Source organism: Moschus berezovskii, chromosome 11 (assembly GCF_049115385.1).
Source record: "Moschus berezovskii isolate FMDL1 chromosome 11, NW_MosBer_1.0, whole genome shotgun sequence".
Lineage (NCBI taxonomy): Eukaryota > Metazoa > Chordata > Mammalia > Artiodactyla > Moschidae > Moschus > Moschus berezovskii.
The window spans coordinates 58,403,201-58,429,925 of record NC_142470.1 but is presented as its reverse complement, the minus strand read 5'-3'; the positions used below and the strand labels follow the sequence as shown (position 1 = coordinate 58,429,925).

At 50.3% G+C, this 26,725-nt stretch overlaps 1 protein-coding gene across 1 annotated transcript in view; it reads right to left on the bottom strand.

The window, feature by feature from the left end:
* Positions 1-2,830: 2,830 nt before the first annotated feature.
* The window catches only part of ATOH8 (atonal bHLH transcription factor 8), a 46,656-nt gene continuing 22,761 nt past the window's right edge, over positions 2,831-26,725 (bottom strand). The window contains exon 3 of the mRNA XM_055400299.2: positions 2,831-6,869. Coding sequence (XP_055256274.1) covers positions 6,864-6,869 — 6 coding nt within the window. The 3' untranslated portion in view covers positions 2,831-6,863. The remainder of the gene's footprint in view (positions 6,870-26,725) is intronic.

Sequence of the window (26,725 nt, the reverse complement as noted above, 5' to 3'; positions counted from 1 at the left end):
AAATGTTAATAATTCCTCTATACACAACTGCCTTGTGTGAGTTGAGTTTGGGGGAGATCTAGGGAAAGTGCCTGTGTTCCTTAAACTGAAGCAGAATAGACAGGAGGGATCAGCCACAGGAAGCAATTGAGAGAGATAATTAGATTGGAGAGATGGAACCATGGGTTTCCCCAGTGGCTCAGTTGGTGAAGAATCTGCCTGCAATGCAGGAGACCTGGGTTCGAGCCCTGGAAAGATCCCCTGGAGAAGGACATGGCTACCCACTCCAGTATTCTTGCATGGAGAATTCCACAGACAGAGGAGTCTGGCAGGCTACAATCTATGGGGGTCACAAAGAGTCGGATACAACTGGGCAACTAACAAAGATAACTCTCAACTCTCAAGAGATAACCATGGGGATCTAAGCCCTTTGAGAATCATCAGAGATCTGGAGCAATAATGGGCTTCCCAATATAGATGGAGCAAAGCAATGTTCTGATTTACATATGAACAGGAAAGATGAGCCTTAGGATGGGGAGACATGAACTCAGGCCATTGCTGTTGGGTTAGAGAGACCAGGGCCTCTCTGTCTGCCCAGGTTCTGGAGTTGAGAGAATTAGATTTCCCTCTGGGGAATCAGGGGTCTTGATGGATTCGATACAGAAGGAAGTTAGATTAAAAAAGAACAGTCTCTGGGACTTCCCCAGCTGTTCAGTGGTTAAAACTCTGCATTTCCGCTTCAGGAACCATGAGTTCAATCCGTGGTTGGGGAACTAAGGTCCTGCATGGTGCAAGGTACGGCCAAAACAAACAAAAAGGAACAGTTTCCACAGCAGTAAACACCAGCGTCCAGAAAGAATCGTGTTTTGGGGACAGCCAGAAGAAAGGGTATTGAGACATGGCTGAGAAACAGGGGCTGTTAACACCTGGGGATGGGATTCAGCCACATCCCTAGATGACCAAACTAGGTTTAGGGAGACCCTGGAGTCACTGCAGGAGGGGATGGGACCATCTGTGACAAGTCCTATGGGCAGCTAAGGAGACTGGACTTTGCCTAGAGGTGACAGGCCCAGGGGAGGAACTTTAGCAACACACCTCCAGTTTGCAGTAGTGGAGTAAGGGTCAGCAAGGAACAGATCAGAGAGAGGAGGCCAGTCATGGAGTGGCCACATAGCCCCGTGGACATAGCAAGGCGACCTCCTAGCATATCCTTCATCATGTCATCCCAATGGTACCCCAGGAGGCTAGCCTGAGGGGTTCCCACCCATAATTTACTCCAGAATGGCCCTAAGACTGGGATGACCAAGAAAGCACATCTCTTCAATTAATAGTGACTGCCTGGAGCACTGTCTTGAACTCAGACAGCTTCAGACCCGCCCACCAGACAAAGAGCCACAGTGGATTAGTGATATCTGAGGAGGGGGGTGGGGGTGGGGCTGCATTCATTCATTCATCCACACACCTTGATAAACGTTTATTCAGCACCTCCTGCAGGCCAGGCACACGTGCTGTGAAGCTCTCCTCTTTGCAGGAGTGCGCAAAGGCTCAGCCACAGAAAGAGTAAAAAGCTTCAAGCCTGGGCTCCCCTCTGCTCTGGAGCTTCTCCCTTTGAGCCTCTTTAAAAGTGAAAGTGTTAGTCGCTCAGTCGAGTCCTGCTCTTTGCTACTTCATGGACTGTAGCCCACCAGGCTTCTCTGTCCATTGAATTTCCCAGGCAAGAATAGTGTAGTGTGTTGCCATTTCCTTCTCCAGGGCCAACCTAGGGACTGAATCGGGGTCTCCTGCACTGCAGCAGATTCTTTACCATCTGAGCCACCAGGGAAGCTTCTTGAGCTTCTTTGAGTCCTTGGTAAAGGCAAGATTGCCGGGAGAAATATCAATAACCTCAGACATGCAGATGACACTACGCTTATGGCAGAAAGTGAAGAGGAACTCAAAAGCCTTTTGATGAAAGTGAAAGAGGAGAGTGAAAAGGTTGGCTTGAAGCTCAACATTCAGAAAACAAAGATCATGGCATCTGGTCCCATCACTTCATGGGAAATAGATGGAAAAACAGTGGAAACAGTGTCAGACTTTATTTTTTTGGGCTCCAAAATCACTGCAGATGCTGATTGCAGCCATGAAATTAAAAGACGCTTACTCCTCGGAAGGAAAGTTATGACCAACCTTGATAGTATATTAAAAAGCAGAGACATTACTTTGCCAACCAAGGTCCGTCTAGTCAAGGCTATGGTTTTTCCCGTGGTCATGTATGGATGTGAGAGTTGGACTATGAAGAAAGCTGATCGCCGAAGAATTGATGCTTTTGAACTGTGGTGCTGGAGAAGACTCTTGAGAGTCCCTTGGACTGCAAGGAGATCCAACCAGTCCGTTCTAAAGGAGATCAATCCTGGGTGTTCATTGGAAGGACTGATGCTAAAGCTGAAACTGCAATACTTTGGCTACCTCATGCGACGAGTTGACTCACTGGAAAAGACTCTGATGCTGGGAAAGGTTGGGGGTGGGAGGAGAAGGGGACGACAGAGAATGAGATGGCTGGATGGCATCACCGACTCTGTGGACATGAGTTTGAGTGAACTCCGGGAGTTGGTGATGGACAGGGAGGCCTGGCGTGCTGTGATTCATGGGGTCGCGGAGAGTTGGACACGACTGAGCGACTGAACTGAACTGAAAGGCCTGCGCCCTGTTGTCTCAGGTCTTAACAAATTAGCTGCTTGGTAGTTATTTGTGGAAGGAAGAAAATAAATGCATGAATTACCATATTTTTCATATTTTATCCATTCAACAAAGAAACCGATATATACATTGTACAAAGCCTTTTCAAGGATTTGTTGACGTGATTGATCTAATCTCTGCCCTCTAGGAATTCACAGTGCCATCTGGAGATTAGACACGTGCCCAAATAGTTACAAAACAAAGTTGTTATTTATTAAGCCAGATTTCTTGGGGTCCCTGGCTTCAGGGAGGCAGACACAGCCTGCCTGGGGTCCAAGAGACCAGAATAGACTGTGAGAAGGTAGGATCCTTGGGGCAAAGGGTGAAGCCAGCCGCTCTCTCCCCTCCCCACCTCGCTCAGGTGGGGCCCCCTCCAGCCTCCCTGTCTGCCTGGAGCCTGAAAACAGCAAGCATCCATGCAGGTGGCAGAGAGTCAGAAGGAGAGTGGCTACATGAATCTGCTGAAAGAGACACTTGGAGATGTCAGAGTCTTGCTTTGAGAGGGCTAGATTATTTGTCACTTGGGCTGCTGGCAATAGCCACTTTGTAGCTCAGGAAGCCAAGTGGAAGGTGGGAGGCAAGTGTAACCCCTACTCTAGCTCCCCAGTAGGTCCCCCGACTGACTCCCTCCCCCAGTACAGCCCTTGTGTTGTTGTGTGTTAGCCACTCAGTTGTGTCTGACTGAGTGGACACAAAGTCACTCTTTGTGACCCCATGGAGTGTATCCTGCCAGGCTCCTCTGTCCATGGGATTCTCTGGGCAAAAATACCAGAGTGGGTGGCCATTCCATTCTCCAGGGGATCTTCCTGACCCAGGGGTCAAATCCAGGTCTCTCGCATTGGAGGCAGATTCTTTACTGTCTGAGCCATCAGGGAAGCCCCAGTACAGCCCCAGTTCAGCCCAATTAGCAGTGCCCAACTCTCTGCCCCGTATCTTGGGCACAAAGGAGACCTGTCTGCACCTTTGCTCCCTATGCAGTCTCTGCTCCTAGCTCTGCTACCCAGTTCCCTGCCCTTGGGACTCCCAGCTCTTGCATCTCACTGACTTGTGAGGAAGGGGAGATGGGTGGGCGGGTTAATCAGGAAAAGAAATGGGACATGACGAAGTGGCGGGGATTTGGGGAGGTCCAGGACCACGTGGTGGGCCATGGGGATGGGAGGAAGGACGGTGTGGGGAGATGTAATCCAGAGGCCCTGGCCATGCAATGACCCCAGAAAGTGGCCCGGGGACTTGTGGAACCCCTTCCCCAGAATTTACACCTCTCTTCTGGAACCATCTGAGGTCGGAACCAAGAAGGAGCAGGCAGCCTGTGTGCATGTTGTTTTTGAAGAGCCTGAGGACACTCAGCTTTGAACTTGGGGGGCTCTCCAACTTCCAGAGCTCTTCTTTGTGGTTTTGCCCTTTGGAGAGCTAGAAGCACGCACGCTCCAGGAACCAAGCATGAACCAGAGGTACACACGTGGACATGGAGTGTACACACATGGCCTCCTACATGGGTACGCACCCTCCGCGACTGAGCCACCCCTGGTGTGTGGGGCCAGGACCCAGAGAAAACAATAGCGCATGGAGGGTGTGTGTGTAAACGAATCTGCAGAGGCCCTGTGACCACACCCTCAGCTGAAACAGGACAAGTGCTCTCAAGGCTCCAGGAAAGCGGCTCTTTATCACTTTTATTTTGGTGAGGGTCTTCTTGCATGGTTATTTACACAAACTGTTGAGAAGGCTGCCAATGAAATGTGAATCTCTGGGAAATGGATTTTTCTTCCCTGGGGATGTACACGGTGGATATCTGGGCATGCATGTGCGTTCAAGAAGGAGAGAGAGAGGGTGTGTGTGTGTGTGTGTGTGTGTGTGTGTGTGTGCACACAAAAGAATCGAAGCTGCTGTATTGGGAGAGAAGCTAGAAAAGAAAAACGTGGAACTTCTTGTCACTCATATGTGTGTATACATTCACATGGACATCTGATGGTATCACAATTATTTGCTTGTCTATTTGTACACACACACACACACACACATATGTCCACACTTTTAGCACAGCCTGTGTTCCACATCAGTGATTCTAAATCACTTTTTTTGTCAGTGATCTAACCCCACTTAATCCAGTAACTCTCAACCTTGCCTGCACATTGGAATCACTTGGGGAGCTTTTAAAAGTTCCAGGTGCCCAGATCAATATAGCAGAATTTCTGAAGATGGAATTTTGTCATTAACACTTTATGTCAATATTTAATAACCTCTTTAGGTGATTCTAACCTCCTTTGAGGGCTAAAGACTTCTCTGCATAGAAAGTTCTTCTTCCATTCCTCTGCTCAGAAAACTCCTATTCATCCTTCAAGACCTCTGCCCCTCCTACAGCCCTCCACCCTGACATTCCTTTCAGAGTTCTTTTCTAATTACCCTTCCCCCATCCCCATGAGGGCTTCCCTGGTGACTCAGTTGGTAAAGAATCCAATCCACCTGCAATGTAAGAGACCGCTTGCAGCACAGGAGGCCAGGGTTCGATCCCTGGGTCGGGAAGTTCCCTGGGAGAAGGAAATGGCAACCCACTCCAGTATTCTTGTCTGGAGAGAGGAGCAATCCCATGGAGAGAGGAACCTGGTGAGCTAGAGCCTATGGCGTCACAAGAATTGGACACGTCTGAGCGACTAAACCACAACCCAACCACCTGTGCTGGGCTGTTACTGTCCCACCCAAGGCCCACGGCAGCGCCTGGATGGGACAAAGCCACGCCAAGACCTTGGGCCGGAACTGGCTTACTGGGCTGGAAAGGTGTTAAGAGCAGAGGCTTTGGAGTGAGGTCACCGTGTGAGAGCTGGCTTTGTCACTGACCTGCCCTGTCTTCTTCTGTACTCAGGTTCCTCATCTGTACAACGGGATAACAAATTCAGTCCCCACCTTATAAACTCACGGTATGGAGTAAATGAGGCCCAAGCAGAGAAAGCCCTGGCCTCCTGGTCACTAGTCAAGGCCAGGGCCACGGCGAGGGCCCCACTCCACCCACCCTGTCACACACATACACACACACACACTCATTCACACACTGCTCATTTCTGAAGGACTCTCAACCTCTCTCCTCCCCCTGGCTGACTGGCCAAAGTCCTGGTCACCCACAGAGTCCATCAACTCAAGCAAGTGTTTTCTTTACACATTGGGGCTTTTACTTCAATTTGAAGCAGATGGTTGAGCACAGATGTGAACAGCTTTGGCCTTGTGAGCACAAGGAAAGAACAGGCCTTGCTTTGAACACGCCTTCCTCCCCACATTACTGGCCCATTCCCCTGGTCCCTTCCTCCCCTCTGCCCCCTTGAACTGTCACAGAACATTGGCCTCCAGGCAGGGCACCATCTTGTGTGTCCTGTCAGGAGGGTGGGCCCCTGGCAAGGAGTGGCTGGCCAGGCCAGCTGGGGGCAGGTCACCTCGAGGCAAGTCCCAGGGGTGGGGTATGGGTGCTGCTCCCCCTACACACTCACTTCTCATGATGCTGAGGGCCCAAGAAGGAGCCTGGGCCCAGGGAACATGGAAAATCAAGGTCAGAGGCCTGGGCAGCCAGTGGGAGGGAGACAGGGGCTGGGATCTCAGATCCCGCTCCCCAGAGGCACCCCCAGCCTCCCTCTCACAGCCCCTAGAAGGTTTATCTTGGGTCCAGCCAGCTCAGGGCCCAGTGGAGAAAGACAGTTCCAGGTCAGGTCTGAAGTCACCAAACATCCATCTCTTCCATGAGTTCCTAGTAGAAGTGTCGATCCGTCTTTGGCCTGAGAGGGGACCCGGGCAACACGAGGAGCAAAGGTCACAGAGCCGCAGTGTGGCTTTTCACTGTGGGGTCTTCTCACCCCCAGTTTGTTCAGTGTCCCTGTTGAATCTTTGGCAATGAATTTCTGCTGCCAGAAGGATGGTGGGCCTCAGGCCTGGGCAAGGCGAAGGCTTTGCTCTCCCCACCCTACCAGGCAGAGAGCAAAGTACAAAGTCACCGTAGAGTGGCTGGGGTGGGGGTGTGGGGAGAAGGGGAGAGGGAGGCAGGCTAGCTTTTGTCCTGAGAGGTGGTGGTCTGAGCATCCGCTGGCATCTTAGAGAGGAAGACGAGGCTGGACTTGGCAAGCTCACCTTCTCCTCAAGCTTGACTTGGAAAGAGGGCCCACAGCAGCATCCTCAGGCGAGCCCATGGCTGGTCACTCCTGAAAGAAACAGCCAATGGGAGGAAAGGGATAAATTAGGAGGATCAGATTAACATATACGCTACTATATATAAAATAGATAATCAACAAGGACCTACTGTATAGCACAGGGAACTCTACTCAATACTCTGTAATAACCTATATGGAAAACGAATCTGAAAAAGAATAGGTATATGTGTATGTATAACTAATCACTTTACTGGACACCTGAAACTAAAACGAGAGGCAGTCTCCTGTACTGCAGGCAGATTCTTTACCAACTGAGCCACCAGGGAAGCCCCCAAATCAAACACACTCCAATACAAAACAAATAATAAAGCTAAGAAGCAAACATAAAACAAAATAGCTAAGCTAAAAGGATATATTGTATGGTGCAGGAAATATAGCCAATATTTTATAATAACTTTAAATGGAATATAATCTCTAAAAATTTTGATTCACTATATTATACAACTGAAAATAACATAATCTTTTAAATCAACTATACCTCAACAAACAAAAAGAAACAACCAACGGGGATATCCTGGTGGTCCAGTGGCTGAGACTCCTTGCTCCCAATGCAAGGGACCCGGGTTCCATCCCTGATCAGGGAACTGGATCCCACATGCCACAACTAAAGGTCCCACGTGCTGCAACTGAGACCTGGCACAGACAAATAAACAATTTTTTAGAAAAAGAAACAACCAATGGTCAGAAGCACACACACACACTGCTCCTAACTCCAGAAAGCCAGCCTGTACCAGGTGCCGGCACCCGTAGCACCTGCTCTTACTTACCCTCATGGTTTCCCCAGGAAGGACCCATATGGCTCAGGCAGGGACTGCATCTTGAAAGGTTCAGTAAGGGATGGAGCCACCATTTGGACCCAGGACTGGCTGCCACCAGAGCCCACAGTGTCCCCTTACTCCCCACCCCACCCCTACTGCATTTCAGAGCCACTGCTGATTGAGTTGGGCTTCCCAGGTGGCGCTAGTGGTGAAGAACCCGCTTGCCAATGCAGGAGACACAGGAGACATAGGTTTGATCACTAGGTCGGGAAGATCCCCTGGAGGAGGGCATGGCAACCCATGCCAGTATTCTTGCCTAGAGAATCCCATGGACAGAGGAGCCTGGTGGGCTACAGTCCATGGGGTCACAGAGCATAGGCAAGATTGAATCGACTTAGCACACAAGCTGATTTAGTTGGTTTGGGGGATGGGAAGGGGTGTAGTGGGTAGAAGCAGCTCAGGGACCCCTGGTCCTGATATCCAGGTGTGACCTACAATCCCCAGGTCACACTTCCAAGGACTGTTAGAGTCAGCCCTGCCCCTGCCCACAGGAATGGCATCCTTACCTCCTTCCCCCACATCCTTCCGACAAGACACTACACCAGCAGCCAAGAGGCCGACTTTAGGTGCGGCCCATCCCTCTGTCAGCTAGGCCTCAGTGTTCTCATCTATAAAATGACACTGTCTTCATCTAGCGGAAATAAAATAGCAATGAAGTCTGACCTTGAAATTCTAATGCAGAAAACAGATGAGCACGGTTCCGGTCTATTTGAATCAGGAGAGGATGCGGGACACAGAGAGAAGGGGACCCAGAGTCTACAGTATTTCTTCCAACGTGGAGCCTGGTGAAGTCTCTGAGAACTCAGGTGCTTTGGGGCAAATTGGAAAACCCTTAGGTTAGACCATCTTTCAGTCCCTTGCAGTCCTGATCCTCAGAAACTTCACTCTGGCCACTGAACTTGGTGTTGCTCATGAGAAAACTGACCAAAGGGTAGGATTTGCTATAGGAAGGGACAGGAGATGGAGAGAGGTCATGGGGGCTGCCAGGGCTTTAGCTTTGGAGGGAGATTAAGAGCTGGTGGGGAGGCTCTTCGGGGGCTCCAAGTCCACCTAAGAACACTCAGGAGAACAACCATCCCTTAACTGGGCACGCAAACCCCTAGCAAAGCAGTGCCAAATACCTCTCTCTTGCTTCTTGCAACAACCCTGAACAAACAGCTAAGCACTTATTTTTGGAACAGAACAGCTGTCAGGCACCTCCGACGTGCCAGGGAACCTTCTCACATCCCCCATCTCAGAGGTAAGTGCTACCTACGAGTTGGCAGCACCAGCATTTGAACCCTGATCGGTGCTGTTTATCCTAACACGCGAAGGCAACTCCTGCTGAAAGGGAGGCTTGGGGAGCCGGGCTGGAGCCAAACCACGAGGCTGGAGGGGCTGCTAACCACAGGCCCCGGTGAGCCTCAGGCCTGGGCGGCCGATGGGCAGGCGGCCAAAGTAGAGGCTGGGGCAAGGCTGGAAGTGGGGTCCAGGGAGGGCGAGGGAGCCCCGCCAGGAGGAGGGAGTGTCCTCCGGCTAATAGAGGCTAAGGCAGGGGTAAAAGGAAAAGTGAGAGGAGGCAGCATCTTGATGTGGTGAGTTCGGGCTCACATTCTCCGAGCCCGTGCGTGCTGGCCCCAGCAGGAATCTGCTTTTTGTTACCGAGTCTGAAGAGGAGGATTAAGAAGCGGAAAGGAAACCCATGGGGATGGCACTGGGTCTGTGGTCCACGGGGTGATTTACAGCCGCGTCATCCCGGCGCTGGCTGCCTGGGCGGGCCAGCCGAGGACTGGCCCCGAGTTCCTCCCTTGCTCAGTCCGCCTGCGGTCAGAGAAGGCGCGCGAGGCTGGGGCAGCTGGAGCCGGCCCACTGGCTGCTCTGTCAAGGCGCGGCCGCCCAGCTGGGCTCTGCCCCAAGCCATCGGTAGGGCTCTCAGACTCCACGGAAGCCATGGCTACCACCCGCCCAAGGCCTGACCTTCAGTTCTCAACCCCACCCTTTCCCTCGTGTCTATACTGGACCTGCCTTCCACCACCCACCTTGGACCAGGAATCCCACACATAACATCATCCGTCCAAGGAAGCCTTATGTCAACTGGGGCGTGGCGGGACGAACAACGGGAAGTCTTAGGTGCCAGGACCTTTTCTGCAATTAACCAGCTGTGTGACCTTGGGAAGCTGGCGCGCTCTCTCTATGATTTAGTTCCTTCACCTGTATGGCAAGTACAAGTCCATGCACGTGGATAAGCACTCCCCAAAGGGTTGCTCTGCAGAGTATGAGCCAGGTGAGGCATATCCCATGGGTTTTGGAAACATCACAGACCTTGGCCCCACCTTGGAAAGTCACTGTATGGGCTTCCCTGGTGGCTCAGCTGATAAAGAGTCTGCCTGCAATGCAGGAGACCCAGGTTTGATCCCTGGGTCACGAAGATTCCCGGGAGAAAGTCACAGTATATATGGACATATTAAAAGCTCTGAAAAATCCTGCAGTCAAGAAATGTGTATGGTTTTATTTACCCAGCATTTTCTTTTGATTGTGTGATTGTGACTGCATTGCGAGGGGAAGAAACTCATTCCAATCCTTCCATTATTCAAGGCTACCCAAGGGGCTTCCCTGTGGTTCAGTGGTAAAGAATCTGCCCACCAATGCAGGAGACATGAGTTTGATCCTTGAGTTGGGAAGATCCCCTGGAGGAGGAAATGGCAACCCACTCTAGTATTCTTGCCTGGGAAATCCCATGGACAGAGAAGTCTGATGGGCTAAAGACCACTGGGTCCCAAAGAGTCTGACATGACTTAGCAGCTAAACAACAATGAAAGGGCATTTCAGGGAGGCTGGAGGAAAGTCTCAGGAAAGCTTGCAAACCTCAAGGGGCAATCTATGGCCCTTCCTTCCAGGTGCCTGCCAACCACATCACTCGGCCGCATCCATGCCCTGCTTCTTTACTGCCTGTCTCCCCATCGACCCCATCTCTCAACCTCCCCACCCCAAAGGCCCGGTGAAGGCAGGCAATTGGTCTAGCCTCAGTCAGATTTCTTACCATGGACCCATCAGCTGTGGCTGAAAGATAGGAGACAAATCTACCTATGCCGTCCCTTCAGAAGAGGCAAGGTGTGTGTATAGGTGTGTGTACACAGGCGCACTTGCAAGCATAATTGCAAATACAGAGGAGAGCGTTGGGCTTACTCTCCACTGTGACAACCACACCACAGACTCCTTCTCACGTAACCCCTGGCCACATCCTGCTCCAGGTGAGAAACACAGCTTGCATCCCACCCAGCTCTGGACTTTTTGTGGGTGGGTCGTTTCCACTGCAGCCAAGGCTCTGGGTATGGCTGGGTAAGGGTTTCATTGTCCTGAGGAGCCCCCTACATGGTCCCTCAACAAAGAAGATGCCCTTTAAATACAGGTTCTGCCTGTCACTAGCGTTGTTGTTGTTCAGTTGCTTTACTCTTTGCAACTCTATGGTCTGCAGCACGCCAGGCCTCCCTGTCCTTCACTGTCTCCTGGAGTTTGTTCAAACTCAGGTCCATTGAGTCGATGATGCCATCCAACTATCTCATCCCCTGTCGCTCCTTCTCTTGCCCTCAATCTTGCCCAGCATCAAGGTCTTTTCCAATGAGTTGGCTCTTCACATCAGGTGGCCAAAGTATTGGAGCTTCAGCATCAGTCCTTTCAATGAATATTCAGGGTTCATGTCCTTTAGGATTGACTGGTTTGACCTCCTGGCTGTCCAAGGGACTCTCAAGAGTCTTCTCCAGCACTACAGTTTGAAAGCATCAAAAAGTCTTACTATCGTAAACTTTAAAAATGACTAGACAAGGTCCCTTTCAGCAGGTCTGATGTGTGGAGTCCGATAGAGGTGATTTGGTCAGTGTGACAAAGTGGCTGCGTTGATCACATTCAGGAATCATCTTTTTTTTTGGCCACACCGCACAGCTTATGGGATCTTAGTTCCCCAAGCAAAGATGGAACCTGCAACCTCAGAAGTGAAAGCACAGAGTCCTAACCACTGGACTGCCAGGGAAGTTCCAGAAATCATCTTTTGATTGTTCATTCATTTGTGGTCGGAACATCAGCTCCACAAGGCCAGAGATGTGGTCTGTTTTGTTGGCTGTTGTAGCCTCAGGGCCTAAAACTGTCTGGACACACAGTAGCATCTCAATAAATATTTGCTATTTATTTCCGGTCCACGTGAATAAATATTTCCAGTTACTGCCATTTTATTTAATGTAGCGATTTTGTGCCACAGATAGGTTTCCTATTTCAAATGTGTCACTGGACATTTTGGCTAACTGTGCCTGTAACTGTTGTGAATTCAGGAACCGTATTGCATCTTTCTGCTTTTGTTCACTTCCAGTTTTTAAATTTCTAATTATACCTCCTCTGCTTACTAAATCTGTCTCTGGCTTTAAGTGGATTGGTTTCCTCTCTTGATCACTTTTGTGTGCTACAGAGTAACTTTATCACTGTAGGGGCATTTTAAAAAATTATTTCTACCTGTAAGTTATTTTACCTTATGAGTTCATTTTAAATGATACTTAACCATGTTTCACTGTTTTCAAATTATACATTTTTTCTATAGATAAGCAATTTGGATTCAGCCTTTTATAAGCAGAAAAAGGCATCACATGGTAATGAAATCCTGAGTTTTGTTTTTTGTTTATGGTTTGTCCTTAAAGGAGCAGTCAGATTGTAAATGCTATTTTAACACTAAAATATGAAAGACAGGGACTTCCCTGACAGTCCAGTAGTAAACACTCCATGCTTCTAACGCAGGTGGCGTGGGTTCAATCCCTGGTTGGGGGACTAAGATCCCATAGGCTACATGGTGCAGCCAAAACATGAAAAAAAATGAGGCTTCCCTGGTGACTCAGTGGTAAAGAATCCACCTCCCCATGTCCCAGTGTAGGAGACATGGGTTCTATCCCTGCTCTGGGAAGATCGCACATGCTGTGGAGCAACTAAGCCCATGAACCACAACGATCAAGCCTGTGCTCTAGAGCCGTGCTCTGCAACAGCGGAAGGCACTGCAATGAGCAGCCTGAGCACGGCAGCTAGAGAGTAGCCCCCACTCGCCACAACTAGAAAAAGCCCAAACATAGCCACAAAGACCCAGGGCAAGCAAAAACTTTTCAAATTTATCCATTTTTTTAAATACTAAAAAAAAAAAAAGACAAGCAGGGAGGGCATCAGAGATGTATTTTGCAAGACCCACACTATCAGGCATTATGTTACTTTCATCTTTTTTTTGTGGGGGGGCAGTGTATAGGGAAAGCTGAGCTACACAGCTTGTGGGATCTTAGTTCTCTGACCAGGGATTGAACCCAGCCCGTGGCAGTGAAAGTGCCAAGTCCTAACCACTGGGAATCCCAAGATGGTGTGTACGCTAAGTTGCTTCAATAAGCACAATTTTTAAATTACTGAAATCATATTCATAATGAATAAACAAGTGAAATGTGGTATATTCATACAAAAGAATATTACTCAGCCATAAAAAGGCATGAAGTACTGACACATAACAGGACTTGGATAAACCTTGAAAACAGTGTGCTAGGTGAAAGGATCCAGACACAAATGTTCAAGTATTATATGATTCCATTCACACAAAATGTTCATAACGGGGAAATCTATAGATTTGTGGTTGCCCAGAACTGGGAAGGAGACAGGGACTGCTAAAGCATACAGGGTCTCTTTTGGAGCTGATAAAAATGGTCTAAGTTGGGCGTTTCCATGGTGGTCCAGTGGTTAAGACTCTACATTGCCAATGCAGGGGGCCCTGGGGGTTCTACTCCTAGTCAGGGAACTAGATCCCACATGCCACAACTAAAGATGCTGAGGCTGCACTAAAAAGAAAAAAGATCCCACATGTTGCAAAGCACACGGCAATCAATATCCAGCGGGCTGCAACTAAGAGCCAGTGCAACCAAATATTAAAAGAAAAAAGCGGGGGAGAAAATGCTCTAAATTGGTTGTGGTGATGGCCACATTTTAGTGGAAATCCTAGAATCTATTGGATTGTAAGCTTTAAGTGGGTAAACTATAATCTCAATAAAACCATTAAAACTTCCGTACATGCATAGGTGCAGTTCAGTTCAGTTCAGTTCAGTCGCTCAGTCATGTCCGACTCTTTGCAACCCCATGAATCACAGCACGCCAGGCCTCCCTGTCCATCACCAACTCCCGGAGTTCACTCAAACTCATGTCCACAGAGTCGGTGATGCCATCCAGCCATCTCATTCTCTGTCGTCCCCGTCTTCTCCTATCCCGAATCCCTCCCAGCATCAGAGTCTTTTCCAGTGAGTCAACTCATCGCATGAGGTGGCCAAAGTATTGGAGTTTCAGCTTTAGCATCAGTCCTTCCAATGAACACCCAAGATTGATTCCTTTAGAATGGACTGGTTGGATCTCCTTGCAGTCCAAGGGACTCTCAAGAGTCTTCTCCAGCACCACAGTCCAAAGCATCAATTCTTCAGTACAGGTTAATTGTAGAAAACTTAAAAAACACAAGACAACTAAACAGAAGAAAACCATTTAAGTCACCTCCCTCTCCCCACCCAGAAAAACCATGATAGCTATGTAGGTGATTGCTCTTCCACACGCTTTTCCTTTTCTTTCCTTTTCCTAGTTTTTAAATTTTTTTGTTTTTTATTTCCTTACTATTTCCATTTAAATTTTATTTATTTTTGGCTACACTGGATCTTCGTTGCTGCATGGGCTACTCTCTGGTTGTATTGCATGGGCTTCCCTTTATGGTCGCTTCTCGTTGTGGAGCACAAGCTTTAGGGTTGTGACACCCAGCCTTAGTCACCCTGAGGCATGTGGAATCTTCCCAGACCAGGGATGGAACCTATATCCCCTGCTTCACAAGGTGGATTCTTAACCACGGGACAACCAGGGAAGTCTTAAGGTGGTTTAGTGGTAAAGAATCCGCCTGCCAAGCAGGAGACACAAGTTTGATTCATGGATCAGGAAATCCCTGGAGAAGGAAATGGCAACCCATTCCAATATTCCTGCCTGGGAAATGCTATGGACAGAGGCGCCTGGCAGGCTACAGTCCATGGGGTCGCAAAGAGTTGGTCACGACTTAGTTCTAAACCACCACCACCACAGTTGATTTACAATGTTGTATTAATTTCAGGTATACAGCAAAGTGATTCATATATATATATATATATATATATTCTTTTTCAGATTCTTTTCCATTGTAGATTATTACAAGATATTGAATATAGTTCCCTGGGCTATATGTCCTTACTATTTTTCTATTGCATACAGTAGTGTGTATATGTTAATTGCAAACTCCTAATTCATCCCTTCCCATTGTTTTCCCTGTTAGTAGCCATAAGCTTGTTCTCTATGTCTGGGAGTCTGTTTCTGTTTTGTAAATACCTTCGCTTGTATCACTTTTGGATTCCACCTATAAGTGATATCACATGACATTTGTCTTTCCCTGTCTAACTTACTTCGCTCAGTAGATACTCTCTAGGTCCATACATCCACATGCTTTTCCTGTGCTTAGGCAGACCTGTATCAGATTTCTTGGGAGTGAAATCAGCTTGCACAAGCCGTACCGCAAGCGGGTGTTTGTGTTTTCTCGAACATTCCAGCCCATTCATCTTTGCATTTGGCAGACCTGCTTCCACATCTCCAAGGGGCCTGGCTCTGCTGAGGTTATTCTGGGCACATGCAGAGGCCTGGGCTTCTGGCCTCCAAATTTCTCAGCGAACTGAAAGCAGGTATGGCTCAGCCCACCCCCAGCGCCTCCTGCCTCGCCTGGCCCGGGCGCCACGGGTGACAGGCAGGAAATTTATGAGCAGTCGGAGCTGGCTGCTGTTTGCTGAGGGAGGGAACATGGTGTGAATCAAGGATCATACTGTGTCCTGGCTAGGAGGACTCTCAAGGTCTTAGAGATGCAAAGTGATGGCCAGAGCCCCTTGTGAGCCGGAAGACTCCACCTAGGGACCATGAACTGGGGGGAAAAATTAATTTACTCAACAAAGATTTATCGAGTTCCGCCTGAGTGTCAGCTCTGTGACAGGCACTGGAGTTAGAGGCCCTGCCCTGGAACAGCTTACAATCTAACCCCAGGGCAAAGCTGAAACCACCTGTGGTTTAGTCGCTACGTCATGTTCGACTCATGGAGACCCCAGGTAGCCTGCCAGGCTTCTCTGTCTGTGGGATTTTCCAGGCAAGAATACTGGAGTGGGTTCCAGGGGAATCTTCCCCACCCAGGGATCGAACCTAGGTCTCCTGCATTGCAGGTGGATTCTTTACCAACTGAGCTATCAGGGAAGCCCACTGAAACCACTGTTGCTGGAAAATGCTGTCTAGCCACCTTTCCCCTGTCCCACCAGGCTGCTCACCAGAGAAGTGAATTCAATTTTCAGGGGTCTGGGCTGCAGGATGCTGTGGCTGCCTGTGATACAAGGAGGCCAGGTCAGGAGCATGGCTTGGTCCAGCAGTCCAAACTCCTTGCTGCTGGGACTGTTCCTGGTGGTCCAGTGGCTAAGACACGGTGCTCCCATGCAGAGGCCCTGGGTTCAATCCCTGGTCAGGGAATTGGATCCCATATGCCACAACTGAGAGTTCACATGCCACAACTAAAGGTCCTGCAAGGTGCAACGAAGATAAAAGATCCTGGTGCCTCAACTAAGACCCGGCACAGCCAAATAAATAGATACATATTTAAATAAATAAATAAGCCCCATTGGATTGAGGCCAATGGATGTGTTCAGACCTCAGGGTCAGTCAAGGACATATGGAAGAACTTTCCTAGTGGTAAGAAACAACAAGGGTTACTGTGCTAAGTACAGGGGATCCCTCCTGGGCTAAGATGCTAGAGGTGGAGCTGGGACGCAGGTACCAGGACCAGCACTGAGGCATCCCCATGCATTCCCCTTGTCCCCTCTGTTCTGGTTACAGCCTAGCTTCCAGTTATTCCTGCCCACAAAAACAGAGACTCCAGGAGGGTGGGGTTCTGCTGGTCGCTGGGTCCCCAGTTCAGACAACGAGGGCTCCAGATCCACCTCACTGCAGGCTGGGGACATGTGTTTCCCTTTGAGCCTCCAAGAGCTTCACAGACTTCTCTCTCCTCTGTGCTCGAGTTATGGTTGGTGCAACTGCCATCACCTGCCCATTCACCCCACACAGTGCCACCATGAGCTCCTGAGAGAGGGGACCAGGTCGTCCTCGGCTCCCTGTGCCCCCAGACCTGGGGACAGAAGTCAGCGAATCCATTGACAGAGGCCTCATCTGGAGCCCACCACACTCCTTGGCTGTTGTACAGCCCTTGGGAGGTGGCTGCTGCTGTTCCCATTTTGCAAATGGGAAAGTGGAGGCCCTAGGTCACACGCTAGGATGCAGCAGAGCAAAGAAGAGCCCTAAGGCCCTACAAGGTTCAGCTTCTTCACCAGCAAAAAGAACTAGAAAGTCCCCAAGCCATCCAACTAGCTGCTACCTCCCTGGTTCTAAGGAAATCTCAGCCTTCTTCTACTGGGGCCTAAGTGAAGGTGGCTGACCATGGGAGGCCTGGCACTCCCAGAGTCAGGCCAGTGCTAGGAGGGAGCCCATGGGCCTGCAGGGGGCCGGCAGAGAGACCCCAGGCCCCACCGTGCCGATGCCTTCTTGGGCTGCAGGCCACTCTCTGGCGGCCAGGCTCTGCTTCTGTCTCCCTACTTGGCCTGTGTGTCTCTGTGCCAACTCTCTCTTGACCACCCCTCTGTCCCTCTCCAAGTCCCTCAGCCTGTCTGTCTTTCTTGGCCCCCATCCCAACCCACCCCACAGTACAGGGCGAGGGTCAGGCTGGCCTGGGTGAGTTCTGAGCCCCAGCTGCTGCAGCCTCCCATCTGCTTCCCATCCTGGGAGAGTGTCCAGCCAACTCCACTTGGCTGCACACTGCTCTTCCAGACCCCAGAAGCACAAGGAGCCCCTGACCTTGCCCCACAGACAGGCTGGAGGGGAGCAGACAGCTGGGCAGGCAGGTGGCCCAGCCAGGTGAGGAAGGTCCTGCTCCCTGGAAGCTTCCCATGGGCCCTGACTCATGACTATCACACTGATCCACCACCAACACTACACACACACACACACATCCCCAACCACAGTGTCAGGGATCCCCGGGGCTTAAGATTGCTCCCCACCACCCTTCTGCACATCTCCGGTCTCCCCTCCCCAACCCACATAGAAAATTGACAGCAGGAGTGATAGGACACCACCCAGACAAGCCAATCCATGCCAAAGTGCCAGCCTGCAAACTTTTGCAAAGCCCACAGCATGTCTTTAGGAGACCCTCGGTAAGAGTCTAGCTGTTGATATTTCAGGATGCATGGAGGTAATAATGGGGTGACTGGGAGAAGCCGTGAGGCCCTGGACAACCCAAATAACCAAATGATTTCTGTAAAAACAGTGTCCAAACCCCTCCTGTAGCTCTCCCCATTGTCCCTAAGCCCCTCATATCCAGACTCTGGAGCTGCCATGGGATCCAGGGAGGGTTGCGGCATCTCTGATCAGGGCTCTTTACTCACCATCACCTTGCCTATCAGTGACACCAGAGGTTCCAGGAAGAGATATGAACCTTTCACCCACACATGTACACACACACACATACTTAAATGCACACAGAGACACTCCCGAACACACACCCACTCCCACTGAGAGGCAAGACAGCACGGTGGTTAAATGTTCCGGCTATGGCATCAGCCTTACTTCCCCATTCTACCAGTTGTGTGAATCTGAGGAGCTACTTAACCTCTCTGTGCCTCTGTTTCTCCACCTGTAAAAGGGTAATAATAGCAGTCTACAGTCTGAGGTTGAAGAGAGGATAAAAGAACACAATGGCTAGACTTCCTTGGTGATCCAGAGGTTAAGAATTTGCCTCCCAATGCAGGGGACACAGGTTCAATCCCTGGTCCAGGAAGATCCCACGTGCCTGGGGGCAACTAAGCCTATGCAGCACAATTACTAGAGCCAGTGTGCCTAGAGCCTGTGCTCCAAAACAAGAGAAGCCACTGCAGTGAGAAGCCCATGGACCATGGCAAAGAGTAGCCCCGCATGCTGCAGCTAGAGAAAGTCGGTGTGCAGCAAGGAAGACTCACCCAGCACAGCCAAAAATTAATTACTTTAAAAAAAGAACACAATGGCTGGGAAGCCAAGCCCTTAGCGCTAGGCAGCCACGTGTCAGTGCGCACATGTGTGTATGCGTGTGTCTTCCCCATCTGCATGTCAGTTGACGACGACAGGAACTGTGTCGCCCCATCAGGTGACCAGGGCTCCACTGGGGGCACCAAGGAGATGCCCTTGGGACATCGTGGAGGACTGCTGGAAACAGCTCACTTGCTTGGACTTCCACGCTTTCATTCATTTAAGGAACACTTATTGAGTGTTCAGACCATGCCAGGCCCCATTCAGAGCACATGAGTGTCCTGCAGTGAGCAAAACAGACAAGGACCCCTCCACCCGCCCAAGAGAAGCAGCCCCCGCGTTGCAGTGAGTTTCCCTCGAGAGAGGAAGCCGCGTGTCTTCTGTGCCCGAACGTCTTGGACAGGTCCCAGTTCTTGATAATTGATGTGCTTCCCTGAATTCTCCGTCAGGTGCTACTGGATGTACTTTGGCTTCCTTTTGACAACTCAAGGTCAAGCCCGGGGAACACTAGCCTACAGAAGACCCTCCAGGTCCTGGAGGCTTCTGGGCCCTTTACCCTGACACCGAATGGCTCCTGGCTCTTCTGAACCTCTGGTGTGGCTCTTTTTGTTCTTCTGTTTCTTCCCACGCCATCAGGCCACTGGCTGTGGTTCTGGGGGCTCTCACTGCACCTGCTCCAGGAGCTGGCCTCCCAGCCGTTTCTGCTCAGCTTCTCTGACCTGGGACACCAGGGAGTCATGCTTATAAGAGCTGTGCACAGACTCAGCACAGTGGGCTCAGAAGCAGGGCTCCAGTGGGAGCTTTCCTATCTGGCCTCTGTGTCATTTATCCTGAGTTCCAATGGGTGGGGCCTTTATTGGTTTTGTTCCCCAAAGTGACCCAGTACCTAGGACAATTCCTAGCACATAGTAGGAATTTATTTATGCTTGAAGGAGAAGGTGGGATGATTTGAAAGAATAGCATTGAAACATATAAGTACCAGATGCAAAATAGATGACCAGTGTGAGTTTGATGTATGAAGCAAGGCACCCAAAGCCAGTGCTCTGGGACAACCTAGAGGGATGGGGTGGAGAGGGAGGTGGGAGGGGTGTTCAGGATGGGGGGGACACATGTAGAGCTATAGTCAATTCAAGCTGATATGTGGCAAAAACCATCACAATGTTGTAAAGTAATTATCTTCCAATTAAAATAAATAAATAAAAAATTTAAAACTATTTACTTTTAAGTAAATGTAAAGGGTCCTTCAAGCTTGCTTCATCTTTTTGTCCCCATATAGGGATACAATAAATGACAAACCACAAATGGATACATGTACGTGTATAGCTGAGTCCCTTCTCTGTTCGCCGGAATCTATCACAATGTTGTTAATGGGCTATCAGTTCAGTTCAGTTCAGTTCAGTCGCTCAGTCGTGTCCGACTCTCCACGACCCCATGAATCACAGCACGCCAGGCCTCCCTGTCCATCACCAACTCCCGGAGTTCACTCAAACTCATGTCCACAGAGTCGGTGATGCCATCCAGCCATCTCATTCTCTGTCATCCCCTTCTCCTCCCACCCCCAACCTTTCCCAGCATCAGAGTCTTTTCCAGTGAGTCAACTCATTGCATGAGGTGGCCAAAGTATTGCAGTTTCAGCTTTAGCATCAGTCCTTCCAATGAACACCCAGGATTGATCTCCTCTAGAATGGACTGTTGGATCTCCTTGCAGTACAAGGGACTCCCAAGAGTCTTCTCCAACACCACAGTTCAAAAGCATCAATTCTTCGGCAATCAGCTTTCTTCACAGTCCAACTGTCACGTCCATACATGACCACAGGAAAAACCATAGCCTTGACTAGACGGACCTTGGTTGGCAAAGTAATGTCTCTGCTTTTTAATATACTATCAAGGTTGGTCATAACTTTCCTTCCGAGGAGTAAGCGTCTTTTAATTTCATGGCTGCAATCAGCATCTGCAGTGATTTTGGAGCCCAAAAAAATAAAGTCTGACACTGTTTCCACTGTTTTTCCATCTATTTCCCATGAAGTGATGGGACCAGATGCCATGATCTTTGTTTTCTGAATGTTGAGCTTCAAGCCAACCTTTTCACTCTCCTCTTTCACTTTCATCAAGAGGCTTTTGAGTTCTTCTTCACTTTCTGCCATAAGGGTGGTGTCATCTGCATATCTGAGGTTATTGATATTTCTCCCGGCAATCTTGATTCCAGCTTGTGCTTCTTCCAGCCCAGCATTTCTCATGATGTACTCTGCATATAAGTTAAACAAGCAGGGTGACAATATACAGCCTTGATGTACTCCTTTTCCTATTTGGAACCAGTCTGTTGTTCCATGTCCAGTTCTAACTGTTGCTTCCTGACCTGCATACAGGTTTCTCAAGAGGCAGGTCAGGTGGTCTGGGATTCCCATCTCTTTCAGAATGTTCCACAGTTTATTGTGATCCACACAGTCAAAGGCTTTGGCATAGTCAATGAAGCAGAAATAGATACAATACAAAATAAAAAGTTGTTAAAGTTTAAAGAAAAATAAAAGAACTACTGCATGTAGTGGGTTGGCCAAAAAGTTGTTCAGGTTTTTCTCCATGATCTTACAGAAAACTGCTGAACGTTTTGGCCAACCCAATGTATGCAGAGGAGGAAGGTTTTGCCCTTGGGTGCACAGGGCTAAAGCTTTGCAAATAGCCACACGGGCTGCCACCCACACCCTCTGAGTGTGTGGTGGTGTGCTGGTGGGGACGGGTGTCAGGGATGCCTCACTGTCCTGAGGGCGGAGGCAGAGTAGTTCTCGGTAACACCTTGTCACTGTTCTCCGGGCTGTGGGTGGGGTCACTGGGCTGCCCCTTTGTGCCCAGCTGCCTGGCTCTATCCTGCCTGCTACAATGCAACCACCTCTAAGGGCTCCTGATCCCTCGGGAAAAGGGGGAGATTTGAAACCTATAAGTTCTAGGCACCTCCCCAGTGCTGGGAACTCAGCCCACCATGTGTGAAGCCCTCCATCTGATTCTGGCAGATAGTGACTACTTATGCCCAGCAAACCTGTGCATGTATGCACACACACACAGACACACAGAGCAGAGGGACAGACCTGGTGTCTGTTGCCTAGCAACCCAGTAAGTAAGTGTCCGGATGGGGAGGGGACATGTGGGCTCTGTCTGCCCACCTCTGTAATGGACAGCAGTGACCTCTAGGAACACCAGTGACTAACAAGCTCATCCAGCTGACGAGGCCCTCTCATGGCCATCATTACCTTGAACCCTCCTCACCATGGACATCTCTAGCCATGTGTTATGAAGAAAGCGAAGCTTGGAGAAGGCCCAAGGTGACAAAGCTCACAAGTGGCTGGGCTGAGACTCAGACCCCAGTCCCCCAGCTTGGGGCCCTGCACTGCCAGACCTCTCACCTTGGGAGGACAGGGCCCCATGACGGTCTGGACTCAGGAGTGCCTGTTTCACAGAAGTGGATGAGCCTTCCTAAGTCTTGCCCGGCCACCCAGCTGGATGGCCCCTGGCGACTTCACCCCGCTAAGTCCCGACTCCTCATCTAGCTCAGTTAGAAATGTGGATTTCAGGAGGTCACTGCAGGACTAAAGAGGAGAAGGAGTGTGAGAGGCTCTGCAAACTGAAAAGCACTGTGAAGACTGATGAGGCCACCAGTGGCCTGGCCCGGTCACCTCGGCTCTCTGGACCTCAGTGCTGTCCAGTGAAAATGGGGCTGCATCCATGCTCAGTCGCTTCAGTCACGTCCAACTCTTTGCGACCCCACGGAGTGTAGCCAGCCAGGCTCCTCTGTCCACAGTATTCTCCAGACAAGAATACTGGAATGGGTTGCCGTTTCCTTCTCCAGGGGATCTTCCCGGCCCAGGGATTGAACCTGCACCTTCTGCATGGCAGGCGGGTTCTTTACCACTAGCACCACGTGGGCTACCGGCCCTCAATGTTGGGAGCTGCAGTGAGGAATGGCAGACTCACAGAGATGAGGTTCTGGTACTGTGGTTAAGGTTATGACACTGTTTAGCCTCACTGGGAAGAAAATCACTCTGTCACAACTCAGGATCACCTTTTGAGAGATTAGCCATGTGGCTGTTGACCTGGCTGCCCTCCCAGCTGAGAGGACCTGATGTCCTCCTCTGTTTCAGGGATAGCACCCCCTCTTTCAGCCTGGGTAAGGGGTGTCTGGGAAGGACTGACTGAACTGGTGAACAGACAAAAGCTCTTACTGGCAAGGCCCTGCCCTGCCTTGGATGTAGTGTATGGATGAAGTACTCAGTGCTGTGGCAGCCATTGTGTAGCCATGAGGTAAAGACCAAAAATGAAGCCTGAAGTCCTAGCATCACCGGAGCCTTGGAGCCAGGGAATAGTTACCTCCCTTCACCTTTCCTAACTGTGAGAAACAGGAGCCCTGTTAGTTTAAATTGCTGCTTGAGGAGTTTCTGTGATCTAAAATGCAAAGCTTTTCTCACTGATTCAAGCCAACAAAAGCCAGAATTCCCCAAACAGGAGCCTGGGAGGAGCCCAGGGGCACTTCCGTGTCTGTGTCTAGAAACCCCTAGTTCATCCTTCCTAGAGTCTTAGCCTTCAGCCCAGGAACATTCAGCCCCAGATGTGTGGATTTTCACGGAAGTAATGCTGTGCATTATTTAGTGGCTTCCTATTGGGCTTCTCTGGTGGCTCAGATGGTAAAGAACCTGCCTTCAATATGGGAGATCTGGGTTTGATTCCTGGGTTGGGAAGATCCCCTGGAGAAGGGAATGGCAACCCCCCACTCCATATTCTTGCATGGAGAATTCCATGGACAGAGGAGCTTAGCAGGCGACAGTCCATGGGGTTGCAAAAAATCAGACATGACTGAGCGACTAACACACACACACATATATGTGCCAGGAGCTGGGACACAAAGATGAAAGGGCTCACAGTCTAGCTAGAGAGGCACATTAAACATACACTGTGTAATGTAATGCAGTACAGCGTTTTTTTTAATTGGGGTATAGTTGCTTTACAATGTTGTGTTAGTTTCTGCTGCACAATGAAGTGCCAGCCATATGTATACATATATCCTCTCCCTCTTGGACTTCCCTTCCACACCAGCCCTATCCCACCCGTCTAGGTCATCACAGAGCACCGAGCCGAGCTCCCTGTTACATACAGCAGCTTCCCGCTAGCTATCTGCTTCACACGTGGTAGTGTGTATATGTCAATCCACAGTATAGAGCTTTAATATCACATACTTTATCAGGGAACAGATTATGTAAAAATACAATATAATGACAAGAAACGAGCTCTAAATTATTACATAATAGAGGATCACGTAATATAATATGTTCTATCATAACTTCATAGTGTATCACAGGATGCTTGCCTGAATTAGACTCTACTCACCCCTGTGTAAGGGCATGGAGGTGGCCGAGATTTGGGGCCCTGAGGAGGCTGTGGTGGGGGTCAGAGAGGGCTTCCAGGAGGAGCTGAGCCTTCCAGCATGAGCAGGAGGTGGCCAGACAGACAGCGGAGAAGGGCATTCCAGGCAGAAGGGACAGTATGAGCACAGAGGCCAAAAATAGCCCCTCTGGGTGAGGAGTTCCATGTGGCTAGAGTGTAAATTGGGATACCCAGAGTGACCGGCTGGAGCCAGGTCACTTGGGGGGAGGGGCAGGTGCCTGTGGGAAGCCCCTGAGGGGTCCCAAGCTGGACAGGGAGGCTGTCACACCTGGCTCTCAGCAGAGCTGCAGGGAGGGGCTCAGGTGGGGATGAACCAAGCCAGGGAGGAGCTGGGCAGTGGGGCCCCAGATGGCCGTGAAGTCTGGGCAGAGAATGAACACCTTGAAGGCGTGAGAGGCTCCCTACTTCACCCTCTAGAAACATTTACACCAGGAGGTCAAGGAAGACGGCGATCTATACTTTCCCCTAGAACAGGTCTGCCTCCGGTCTGTGGGGGCAGGAAGAAAAAGGATGACCAGCTTGAGGACAGGTGGAAACTAGGGCCTGCTGGTGCTCCCTGTGCCCAGCTGTCCATTGTACCAGGGGCAGGGGCTCAAGGCTGGGCAGTGGGCAGGATAGGCCTGGTCACTCCAGTGGGAAGGCAGTCTTGCCCCCCTGCCCCCTGACTCTCCCTGGTTCTCTCGAAGTCCCTGGGCTAGAAAGCAAGCTCTAGTCACTGGACAGACCCCACATCATCACCAGAGGCCTGAGGCCAATGGCCACCCGTCCTTCCCTAGGCCCTCCTCAACTTCGGCCCCACAAAGACCAGGAGACACAGAAAGAAAGGCAGAATTCACAAAAGAATTTCACATCCTTTGTGCCACTGATCCCTGGAAAGATAGGGAGGCAGGCTGGCATCTCCTGGATAAGACAATGGTGCTAAGCCACCAGTCGCACAGCCCCCAGGGCAAAGATGAGACCAGCCTCAGCGTCCAGACCACACACCTGCCCACCCAGGCCTTAGCAGAGATGGGGGAAATCAGCCCACGCCCAGCCCTTCGGATCAGGAGATCAGCTGCCCTGAAATTGTGATAAATCTGAATATTTTGTCATGTGGAGCTGCCATCTCTCCAACTGAAAATGGGCAGGGAGGAGAAAGGTGTGACGTACCGACCTCAGTAAAGTGTAGATGACAGAAAAGTGAAAGTGTAGTCGCTCAGTCGGTCCGACTCTTTGCGACCCCATAGACTGTAGCCTGCCAGGCTCCGCTGTCCATGGGATTCTCCACCAAGAATACAGGAGTGAGTAACCATTCCCTTCTCCAGATCTTCCCAACCCAGGGATGGAACCTGTGTCTCCTGCCTTGGCAGGCACTTTCTTTTACTGTCTTAGCCAAAGTGCAGATGAAATGCCCTCCAGAGCCAGAGCCTCAGCTGGTGTAGGAAGAGCCGACAACCCATAGCAGTATGGAAGACAGGTTTTTTCCAAAGCTGGAGTGAGGGGTGGCTGCGTTTTTGGGTCTCACGGAATAGTGTGGGGGGCAGGCAAGGAATAAAGGTTGGTAGGAATTGAGAGAGGAAAGAGGAAGCTCCCAGTTCCCTGCCCCTGACCCGTAACACCCCCATGCCGTCACCAGCATCTGACACCTGGGCAGGCGGCCCTGTCCCCCCCTCCACCTGGTACCCTGGGCCCGACTCTCAGCTCCTCCTCAAGGGTCCAGAGGGAGGCAGACAGGCCTTGCCCTCTAATTCCTCCGCAGTGCGGGCCTCCCAGCGGCCAGTACTCCCCCAGCACCCCAAGGGCCCCCGATGACCCTCCTGGGAGGCGCCCAAATTCCAGGCAGACATCTCCCAGAAGTTTCTGGCAGCAGCAGCAGTTCTTAAAAGAGGCTTCATGTCACAGTGCAATCAGCCAGGGAGTCCAGCACTGGGTGTTTCATTAGTGCCACTCTTCTCCCTAAGTGCCTCCTTCTGATGAGCCGGTGGGGGTCTCTGCACCCTCTCTGCATTCCACTCTTCCTCCAGTTTACGACTTTCTGCTGCCGGGCCTGCACTATGCCCTCCCGGGCACCTTCTTCCTGCCTTGTCTCCTCCAGCCAAGGTTTTACAAAAACAGTCACTTCTAACCATCCCCAATTTTAACAGCTTAGAGAACAGGAAAAAAAAAAAAAACAGTCGGGCATCGTCCAGGAGACCTAATGAGGTGGCCTTCAGGCACCTCGTAGGAGCAAGAAAAGTCACAATTGGTGCAAGAAGAGGAAGAAACAACATTAAAAGCAAACAAGGGGAAACGAAATAAAAAGCAGAGATAAAGAGTCGGGAGAAAACAGCGGCGCCTGAGAAACAGGGATTCCAGCCGCCAACTTTTACGGCGTCCAGCCCTGTTATTCATAAGCGAGTTTCCTCTCTCACAAAGGACCTTTTGCACGGTTTTCCCTGCTGCCTCCAAACCAGCTGCTCGCGCTGTTGTATCGTGAGTGATGATGAGGCTCTGAAAGGGTTTTTT